Source organism: Poecilia latipinna, unplaced genomic scaffold (assembly GCF_001443285.1).
Source record: "Poecilia latipinna isolate Pla-1442-1.1 unplaced genomic scaffold, P_latipinna-1.0 Scaffold3392, whole genome shotgun sequence".
NCBI lineage: Eukaryota > Metazoa > Chordata > Actinopteri > Cyprinodontiformes > Poeciliidae > Poecilia > Poecilia latipinna.
In genome coordinates this window covers 48,414-59,365 of record NW_015116008.1, presented here as the reverse complement: position 1 = coordinate 59,365, position 10,952 = coordinate 48,414, and the positions used below count along the sequence as shown (strand labels likewise).

Sequence of the window (10,952 nt, the reverse complement as noted above, 5' to 3'; positions counted from 1 at the left end):
GGTAAATTCATGGTTCCTTTTTCCACATAATGTAACCGGTAGGGTTTATGATGAAAAAAAAAAAAATAATTATGTGATCGGTATCGGTGATCGGCCCTCATGGGTGATCGGTATCTGTATCGGGAGGAAAAAACCTGATCGGCACATCTCTAATGTCTGACAATAAAGCAGGTGTACGGTCGTTTTCATCTTCATTTCATGATTAATTCATCTGGACCTAGGCTCGCGGTCTGAGTCGCACTCTCAGTGTGCATCTCTGTTGTAAATGCACGTTTTATAGATAACGGTATTTATCGCTTCTTTTTCCCAGATTGCAACAAAGGAGCCCCTGAATCCCATCAAACAAGACGTGAAGAAGGGAAAACTCAGATACGTGGCCAACATTTTTCCTCATAAAGGATACATTTGGAACTATGGGGCACTTCCACAGGTCAGGAGAAATCTGCAGCGTTTCTCCAAGACAGATATGCTTTAAAGTGCACCGATTTTAGGTGCTTCACTTTGTCAGGTTTTATTATTTTGTGGGTCAAGTACTTTTTTTTCCCCCATCTGTTGCAGCAAGTATTTGGTACATTGCAAAATTTTTAAGTTTTCCCACTTTAAAAGAACGGAGAAGAACTTAATTGTTATAAAATCCCCTCTGCTCCTCCTGTTTAAAGAAGAGGAATACAACAATCCTTAATACGCCATCTCAACTTTGAAGCATGTGGGGAGGGAGGGAATAGTTTTAAATCCAAACATTTTATTGTATATTTTGTTAGCTGTTGAATATTTCTGAGAAGATTTTGACTTTTTCGTGTTCTTTACTTGCTTGTGGACTTTACCTCTATAAAGACCTGGGAGGATCCCAACCACAAAGACAAAGAAACTGACTGCTGTGGTGACAATGACCCCATTGATGTTTGTGACATCGGCACCCAGGTAAGCAGACGTCTCTGTACGCTGCTACTCATCTCCATGCCTATGAAAAGAAATGTGCACTTTTGGATTCTGTATCTGACCTTTACCTGTTAAACTGTTCAACCTCAGGTTTGCTCCCCGGGTCAGGTGATCCAAGTCAAGGTTCTGGGCATCCTGGCAATGATTGATGAGGGAGAGATGGACTGGAAGGTCATCGCCATCAATGCAAATGACGAAGACGCAGAAAAGCTCAACTGTGAGTGTCGTAGGCAAAAGTTCACAACAGCCATGAGGACGATTCTGGAATAAATCTGTGCTTTGCTGATCTGGAGAGCATGAGAAGATTCTCTATTGTGGAAGTTCACCTTCTATATAATAAATGAATGAGTGTTTATTATTATGCCAAAGGAAAACATGGAGTCTGGCGGGATTTAGGCTAAGATGATTCAGTTAAAGATGTGAAATTCATATGTAAATTTGTCACTTAAAGACCGACATTTCAGCTGTGCACTGGCCTTTTAGACGCAGACACACAGAACAAATCACACCAAGCTGCTCAAGTCCACAACAAACTCTGACAAGATGACTGCAGATGAAGGCCAAGGGAAAAATGGGCGTGACATGTTGAAAGGGCATTCTTTATGCAGTGGCTGCATCACATCTCCAGTCGGTCAGACCTGAAACACGGGAGAACGAGCTCTGTCGTGAGGAGAGCGCCGAGAGGTCAGAGACTGTAACGGCAGCCGTGTTAGGTTCTGGTTCTCTCCTCTTCCTCTTGATGATGCCCCGTGGTTTCTGTGGGGTTGATAAAGGTTGAGAACCCCTGAAGTAGGCACGAAGATCTGAGAACAGCCAGGCAGAGCCGTGCTGGATTTGCTAATGGAAAATGAATCTGGCCGGGGCGGAACGGACCGTACTGGTTAGAGGTGGTTTAGTGGAAAAGCTCCTTAACTTAAATACTGACCATGGTTATCTCAAAGAGGACTTTGGTTGGCCCAGTGAGCAACAGTTTCAGTACATTTTTTTCCCTTTATCCCACATAAGATACTTTTGACATTGCCTCCCAGCTGTGTGACGGCGGCTCCTGAAGCTTTGTCTCCAGCACGGTTAATTTCTTGTCAGTGTCCCCCGAACTCTTTAATAGGCTTCACAAATCCTCTCAAAGCTGCGCATTTTTCTACCACATTTTATTTTTCCATCCAAATTTTCGTTATTTTGCTCGGATGCAGCACTCTGAGCAGTCAACTTCTCTAACAATAACTTGTTGTCTTGTGAAGGGTCTCAGTGACCATCTGCATAATTGTGTATTAGTTATCCTTTGTAATCGTCTAATGCAATGCTTTCATTATCGTAGTAACCGTAATTTGGGGTATTTAACAGCAGAAAGCCATAATAATCTAAATGAACTTGTTTTATTTCACAGTTCTGAATCTATTTATCACATATTTCATGGTTTGAATTGAAAAGCTGAATTGAATCAACTTTCTGTTCATATTCGAATATATTTATAAGCATGTTTAATACTGAATGGTAATGCAATAGCAAGCAGCACAGACGGTAACACCACATTAGCTCTCTGTACTTTAATAGTTTATAACCATTGAGTTTTCATTGTCAACATGGATTTATTGACATTCGGTGCTCTTTAAACATATTGTGTGTATTGTCAAGGCTTTGTTTTTTTCCCCCACTAAGGCCAATTCTTAGAATCCCGAGAAACTTCCCTTTGCAGGTTACATTTCATGTGTAAACAGATAAAATCCACTTTATCTGTTTCATGGAAACCCGAGTAATCTCCGACTCTGTTTTTCTCTCCTCCCCTCAGGTATAGAAGATGTTCGGAAGAGCCGACCAGGTCATTTGGAGGCTACTGTCGAGTGGTTCATGAAATACAAGGTGCCCGATGGAAAGCCAGAGAACCAGTTTGGATTCAACGGGGAATTCAAAGACAAGGTCAGGTTTTGAGAATAAACAGAGCGCAGCAGCTGGTGGACCGGCGGCGGCGGCGGCAGCTCAGACCAAATGTGCTGAAATGGATTTCTCTCTGCCGACAGGATTTTGCAGTTGAGATCATTAAGTCCACCCATGAGCACTGGAGGGCACTTGTGCAGAAGCAAACAAATGCTGGAGGGATTGAGTGGTAAAGCAAAGCAGATGTGTATGTGCATGTGAAATGGATAAGAGAAAGTTGAACTTGCATCATATTTTTTCCCTCTCAGCAAAAACATGTCCTGCTGTAACAGTCCTTTCCAGTTCAGCGCCGACGAGGCCAGAGCCGTCGTTCAGTCGGTGAGAGCTTCAAAAAACCGTTTACGGCAGCAGCAGTGGTAGATGGATCTGATTCTAAAAGTAACATGGAATCATCTTTGTCATAAATGTCAAATTAATTTAGTACTTTTGCTACAAAAATGAATTGTAGCTAAAGAAAGTACCTACTCTTTTCCAGAGTAGATACTTGATGAACTATAATTAAGTGCACTAGTTTAATTAATTCATACAGGGTCAAAAGTATACACACAGGTTCAAATATACACAGTCTGTTACGTTAAAGCCTTATTCCAAATTGTATTAAATTAACCTCTTTGTACAAAATTCTACACACCCTGTTCAAAAATAAGTCATTTCATCACCTGTTTGGTTTCAGGACCACATCAAATTCAGGTTGAGCTGGACCTGTGATCTTAAACCGGGTCTAAGCTGCAGAGAAAAGTCAAACAAAGAAAACAAATTTCTGACTCTGCAAGGAAAACATCACTCAGTCCATGATGCCGAGTCCTTTGAGAAGCTGAAGAGTTTTTGAAGTGGAGCAGATCTGAGCAATGCTAGACGCTACTAAAAATCTGTAAAATGGCACTATGCCACTGTCTGAAACTCAGACACCAATGTGGATATCGTATTTCAAATTTTAAAGAACCTGTAGCTAATAAAAGCAAACTAACAAGGAGTAATTTTGTAACATATTCTTCTGAATTTTTTAAAAACTACATTAAAAAAATATTTGAGTCTGGAAAAATATTGAATTTTGAACATATATGAACTCTGGCACTCTACCCAATCTGTGCTTTTCTAGTCCCTTTGTAGAGGCCCTCAGCTTAATGCTGCCGCTGTCATTTCTTCATAGTTGGAGCAGAGTTTTGTTGTTGCCTCTCCTTGATTCCTTCCCGCCACACTTGCTCTCAAAGCCATTAAATCCTGGGCTTCTCTGATCATGCACCTTTCACCCGAAGGCTTCCAGCTTCTCCAAGTGATGCACATTTCAGCCAGCAGGTGTCTCACAGTAGAAACCTTTACAATGTTTATGTTAAAACTTCACTGTGGCAAATGACTGGTGTTAAAGCAGTTCTTCAGTTTGAAAGGTTTCAGCCTTTCTGTTTCCTGTATGTGCCTTTTTTTCTATTTTTTCATGGAGGACGGCAGTTTGGATCCGATGATTTGATTAGTTTTGTTTTGACAATCCCAAACATACTTCCATACTGTTTTTAGAATGGCAAGAACACACTAACCTTAGGTCTCTGGGAACTCCTTAATCTTTAAGAACCCTGCAAGAAACCAGGTTAGTGACCGCAAACCAACCAATTCTATCAAAATGTCCAAACATCCAGAGAGAAAGTAGTTGATGGCTGCAAAAAGCAAGCAGTTTCTCTGCAGACATCTAACTTGACATTAGTGGTGACATATGTTGATATTTAAGCCTGTGTGTGTAATTTTAACTAGGAATGGATTAAACAAAATCAACAAATTCAAACTTTTATATGCAAGTCATGTTTTTAATAATCTTTGCGAACTGGAATAGATGATTAAGAAAATAGTTAATCCTCCAAATGAATGACATCAATACTCTTGAGAGTATGTGAACATCTGGGGTGGGGTGGGGGGAACAGTAAATCCAACTTGGAATCTAATTTAGTAATCCGCATCTCAATGATTTCACTTTCAGGCTCCTGCTTTTGGTAGTGCACATCCTGTGTCTGCAGAAGGTAAGCAGAAAATAATTTTATCTGTCAAACTCATGTTCAGTGCTTACGTTTCTGATTTCATCCTAAATTATCTTCTTGTCTCCTGCAGTGGACAAATGGCATTTCGTATGAAGTTATAGGGTTCCCTCGGAAACATCAGATCGTCTTTAACATGAATTGAAGTATCATGTATCCTGCTGCTTTTTCTTGTATGCAGGCAGATTTATTTTTTATACGCACTTGCAGTGGCATGTCATATATAAACTGTATGGGCCAACGAAGACATGCAACACTTGTGTTTTTGGGTGATGCTTTCCTTTTAAGCGATACACTAAGTTGGTTGTGCACTGGGGTATATTTGTTGGCAATACTTGGAGAAAAGTACGTACTCCCCTGAGAGCAGTGACCAGAAATTGGATTGATTTTTCAGCGACAGACATTTTGTATACAGCAAGAATATGTTTCTAATATTGGATAAATAATTAAAAAAAGGTTCTGAACTTGGCTTCTGTGCAGCGTTTTTTTATTGTCCAGTTAAAAAACTTTATTCACCTTAATAGAGTGGGGGGGAAAAATGAAGCTATTTGCTTTAAATAAATATAAGTTTTATTAAAAAAAAAAAAAAAAAAGGAACACCCACATGTCGGCAACATCAGGAATGATACAATTAACAGCTTTCAAATAAACTGCATTCAGTACATTACAATACTTACAGTATGAACAGCCAACCTCATTTTATTGTTTTAACATACCGAACTTCAAGAGAACTTGGGCCGAAAACATTTTTTTTTTTTTTTTTTTTTAGTGTCTAACTGCAAAAAGACCAAGTGTGTACAAAGTGCTGGCTTAACCTCGCTCAGTTCAGCACATAAAATGTACAGGTTAAGTCAGGAAAGTCATTCAAGTAAAGTTGACTCACTCAGAAACACTCTGAAGCATCTTCAAGTATGGCTATGCTTTAAAACCCGCTTCTGGTGCCTCGGCTTTCTCGACAACCTGCTACTGTAGCTGGGTCCTGTACAATGATAATCCAACCTTTTTTTTTTTTTCTTTAATATTATGAAGGATTCGTTTTACAAAACGATTATAAACCAGAGCCTCTAAAGAACTGAGCTAGCTTCTATAACTGTAAACATTGCTGTGAAAGTGAGTGTAGTATTTACAAAAAAATAAAAAATAAAACTTCCTGGATAATCCATTATTTCATTTCATTTCATTCACCTTGAAAAGCTCCGGTTATTAAATTTTTTTTAAATTTATTCTAAAGGTCATATATGTGGAGCCAAGGGTCTATTTGACAGAATAAAAAGAGCCTAACATGAATGTCAGTGAGTTGTACTCCTGCAATACAAATTCTTGCTATGTACAATGTAACATAATTTATTTCTTTTTTTTAAACACATGTACAATTTGTTTAAATAAAACATTACTTTTTTTTTTACTACATACTTCTTTTAATAAAAAATAAATGAAGTGCTTTCAAAGAAATCAATACGTGAAAGAACTGGGGAGAGTTTTCATTAAAGTACGACTGATATTCAGTTAAATTGCCATAATTAAGTGGAAGAAATAATTAAGTTGCTCAGTGGTTATAAATTAAATTTACTAACATGCAGGCGCAAAACGTGCAGTCGCATCAATCACTGCTGTGGTCTTGCGTGGCAAAGGCAAACAGATTGCTTTAACTTAGTCATTATCTTTCCCTTTTGACAACTGAGTGCATATATGTTGATTAATTTTGAAGAAAATACCCTCTCACTAGCTAAAATAGAAATTTTGCAGGATAGCATCTGTTTTTTTATTTGAACTTATGTGTAATCTATTAAACAAGAACACAGTCAGGATTCAGAACGAGTCCCCGACTGTTTAAAGGAAAAAAAAAAAAGTTTGAACACAGATTTGCGAAAGATGCACACATAATTAGTTAAAAATGTCCCTGATTTTACAGTAATGTTAAAACTTCAACTAATATTTTCAAAGCACACTGAAAGTAAAAACAAGAGCTTCCTTTTCGCCTTTTGGTGGCCTAATATTGTGAAAGTAGCACACAGACAATGACCGATATGTAATAATCCTATTGCCGAGCTAGTTTTGAGGTATACGACAGGTTTATGCTGTACATTATTTATAAGCCTTTTCATCTCGTCAAAAGTTTCACATTGTACATTTCTACTAGGCTGAGTAGCACCTTGTTGAAATTAATCAGTTGAAACCTAAAGAAACACAATGACACCCGGCATAATTTACAACATAAATCCCAAAAGTCCAATATGGGGAAATTAACTTACTGTACAAATATAACCTGTCTGACTTAATTCAATCACAACAGCAAGTCAGCTGCCCTCTGACACTGAGCTTACCCTGTTTTGTGTTCCTCAGTGTATAAAAGCACATTTACTGAGCACCACAGACATAAAACTACATGTAATATTCACAAGCCAGGATATTTGGAGAATCTACAGTAAGGAGCTATAAAAACAGTCACAAAGAACAGCAAAGTAAACCTGCTAAAAACTAAAGAGAAAATATTTATACTTTTGTCCCCAAAATGTTTAGAATGCACCACATGAATGGCTCAATTTTACAGTATAACACCAGATAGTGATAAAAGCACCAATAAGATGACACGTTCATTTTCTTTCCAGGTACTTGAACTAAGTACAAAAGATGCATCTCCATAAATTACAATATTACTTGGGAACTTGAATTGTATCAATTCAAAACATGAGACTCATCAATTCATTTCGACAGTCTGACATATATCACAGTTTTCTGTTACTTCAGGTTGCTATGGCTGCCAGCAAATAGAGAAACGAAATAAAATTTATCTTCTTCTACATAAGGCCAACAAAGAAAGGATTTTAAAACAGATATGTATATAAAATGGCTTGCACAATCATGGTGTGTACTGCTGACTTGGTATCAAATAGCAATGAGTTATTTGACCTAATATTTTTTTTTTCTTCTCTTATTTTGTTGGAACTGCTCCAATAGCAATAAAAATAATAATAAAACATATCGCTGATGTTCCCAAAAAGTATTAAAAATGTTTTAAAAGACTATATGTCTATAAGAGTGCATAAGAAAAGCCTCACAAGCACAAATATATATCTCAAGATAAAACTTTTACATACCACTTCATTACATGGATACATTAAATAGTGCAGCTGTAGCACCGAGAAGCACAACACAATAATTACATTTATTCAAAATGAAACCAAAAGTAAGAGGAAAGAGCAAAATAACAATCGCAAACACGCTGTTAGATTTTAAGGTTTGCTACAATCAATAGTAAGAGCTTAAAATGATCATTAGATCTTTTATTATGATACTTGTTACAATTACTTATATAGCTGCTCCAATATTAATTGATGTAAAGTTGAGAGGAAGGAAAAAAGTTCCATTCAGTTATGATTTGAGGACCCAAGTCATCTGTTGGTTTATCAAGTCAGCATAATGCAACACTGTGCTGATGCAGAAATTTATGCAAAAACCGTCAACAAAGACATACTTTAATACAGACCCAGATTTCAATATGAAAAAAATTTCTTGATTGTTTTTTTATGAAGAAAAGCTAAGAAGCTAATAAATTAGTTTTCATTTGCAGTAAGCCATAATCACTGAAAGCAACAGAAATAAACACTTCAGATACATCACTCTGTAATGGGCCTATTAAGTGGGTTTAACTGCTTTGCTCTGAATTACTAAAATAAATTACATTTTTGAAGGTATTCTAATTTACTGAGATGCACCTGTACATATTTGCTATACAGCATGATGAGATTGTAATTTTTCATTTAATGTCTGAAACATTAAACTCAAAAATTAAAGAAAAAAAAAGTGCTCTTAAGAAACACTGACTTCTTAAAAATGATGGAGATGCTCAAGATTTCACTGTCGGTTGATTTTAGACAGTGACCAGTAGATGAACTGTGAGTCTCTTGTAGAGTGTAGTCTGGTTTTAGTGTGAAGGCATTTGAAAGTGGTGATAAGCATACTTTTCAGCACCGTGAGTCTTAGACTTTTGAAAGTCAGTGTTTTATGCAAATATTAGAAATTTTGTAAGAAAAATAAAGCCACCATTAAAAGAAACTTTGTTTTCAGCTGAAAAAGTTCCTTGTGTGTTAGACTGAAAGCACCACTGTTTTTCTGGTATTGCAATAGTTACCTCAGTAGGATCAACTAGTAAAGCTCGGCTGTGTGAGTTGAGAAACATAGCACATTTGTTTTTCCATCGGAAGGTTGCCGATAGCGATTTGATGCATGTGGTTTGGGTTGCAGCACCTTCAAGTTCCTTAGAGGCTGTTTTCTACACAAACTGACTGTAAGGCCCTGTGACCTTGGTGAATGCATATGGAGTTGTCATGACGTGAGTATTAGTTGTGAACGATGATGACGATCCTTCCATTAGTGCCCTTATAAAACGCTTGTATGGCGGTTCTCCGGTAGCCTCTGAAGACTCCGAATGCTCCCGCTTCCCCCCCTTCTTGCTGCTCTTGCTCGGAGTCCCTTCCCCGCCATTCCTCTCGGCCTCTTCTTCCTTCTCGCGAGCCTTTTCTGCCATCTTAGCTTCCCACATGGCCAGCCCGTGCTTTGCCTCATTCAGATTCTTGTGCTGGTAGAAGACAAGTGAAATGCGTGTTGGGTGGTTGCGGTCTGGGTTTTTGAGGGGCGTTGTGGCATGCAGCTCTCGTTTTGCACACTCAATGAGTACAGAGCCATGACTTGGAGCTACAGCCACACCACCGATCTCAGGATCCAAGAAGTTGTGCTCGTTGTCTGACCACATTTCTGGTTTTTTGGGGGTCGTGGGTGTCTGAGGCGCTCCAGGCTCCGACTTAATATTGGAGGATATATGTCCACCATTGGGAAGACCCAACCCTGACTGTGTTTCAGGGTTTAAGCAGCCACTGCTGATTTGAGCTGGGAGCATCTGTGGATTAGGCATGGCCACGTCTGTATTAAGTTGCATAGGGAAGGAATCACGGCCTGGGATGTGTGGACTCTGAGGCAAGTATGAACTTGGGTATTCTCCAAACTGATTGGCTTTACTTACAGCAAGTGCATAATCCATGCCACCATGAACAGAGGGCGCTCCTGTTAGGGTGTCAATGAACCGGGCATCTGAGGTTCTGTTGTTGCCAAAAGGACCATAGTGTCTCATGGGCTGAGGTGGACGCATGGCACTGTAACCATTGACTTGGAAGCCTGGTTGACTGTACCTAGATGGATAATTGAGCTCAAAGCGTTGTTGGACGCCATACTGCTGCTCGGGGAAAAACGCTGGCCGCTGTTGGCGGTACACGTCCAGCTGATTTTGGTTTGGTGCATAGAACTGATGGTAACTTTCAACTGCCATTCCTCCGTTACATTGGTGACCTGGTTGTGGACGATTTGGCCCATTCATGTATGAGTTTGGAAGTGAAGAGAGGAAATGGCTGGCTGGTGTTGATGGCTGAGCGGTGTACATGCTTCCTGGCTTTGGAGAGCCTGGAAAAGAGCCAGGACTGTTAGAGAACCTTGGGAGAGCAGCGTTTGGTGAGGAAGGATAAGGGGGGTACATGCCCTGGTGCTGTGGTTGCTGAATTTGCTGCGGCATGACCCCGAGGGGGTATGATGGGTGACCTGACTGAAGGGGGGCTCCCACAGCACCTAGAAAACAAAAAAAACTTATGAAAACAAACTGATTTCATGTGACGTTTTACCAGTCAGTCTTTTCATTAATTAAATAGTGCTGTGAAAAAGCACTATTTAATTAATTTACTGTTTTCACTTTGAGCCAAACCCTTGTTTTGGAGTTGGACTGATTGAAAGTCACTTCTACTAAATTATTATATGCAGGGACAGGTGTAAGGTTTGTTTTCATCCTGTTGACTTTAAAGATGAGGGTGAGTCTGGGTACACCACTACAACACAGGATGGGGCATGAATACAGTGGTTAGGAACACAATTTTAATATCACAATATCAATTGCATATCGCAGTAAACCTCACATTAATCAAAAATTATTTTCAGGTCATATCACCCAACCATATTTTAAAATCGGAGTTTCCTAAAAAAAACCCCAAAAAAACAAAAAGTCATCATAAAATGTTA

At 38.9% G+C, this 10,952-nt stretch overlaps 2 protein-coding genes across 3 annotated transcripts in view; one reads left to right on the top strand and one right to left on the bottom strand.

Annotated features, from left to right (window-relative positions):
• Positions 1 to 5,361, top strand: part of ppa2 (inorganic pyrophosphatase 2) — a gene marked incomplete at its 5' end in the record, with an annotated part of 10,303 nt that extends 4,942 nt beyond the window's left edge. Inside the window, 8 exons of the mRNA XM_015023706.1 lie at positions 311 to 430; positions 835 to 921; positions 1,030 to 1,156; positions 2,726 to 2,853; positions 2,955 to 3,040; positions 3,120 to 3,189; positions 4,838 to 4,877; positions 4,966 to 5,361. Of these exons, the coding sequence (XP_014879192.1) occupies positions 311 to 430; positions 835 to 921; positions 1,030 to 1,156; positions 2,726 to 2,853; positions 2,955 to 3,040; positions 3,120 to 3,189; positions 4,838 to 4,877; positions 4,966 to 4,988 (681 nt within the window). The remainder of the gene's footprint in view (positions 1 to 310; positions 431 to 834; positions 922 to 1,029; positions 1,157 to 2,725; positions 2,854 to 2,954; positions 3,041 to 3,119; positions 3,190 to 4,837; positions 4,878 to 4,965) is intronic.
• A 274-nt stretch (positions 5,362 to 5,635) lies between these two features.
• The window catches only part of tet2 (tet methylcytosine dioxygenase 2), a 29,943-nt gene continuing 24,626 nt past the window's right edge, over positions 5,636 to 10,952 (bottom strand). For both annotated transcript variants that reach the window (XM_015023709.1, XM_015023707.1), the window contains one exon: positions 5,636 to 10,508. In XM_015023709.1, the coding sequence (XP_014879195.1) occupies positions 9,166 to 10,508 (1,343 nt within the window). In that variant the 3' untranslated portion in view covers positions 5,636 to 9,165. The remainder of the gene's footprint in view (positions 10,509 to 10,952) is intronic.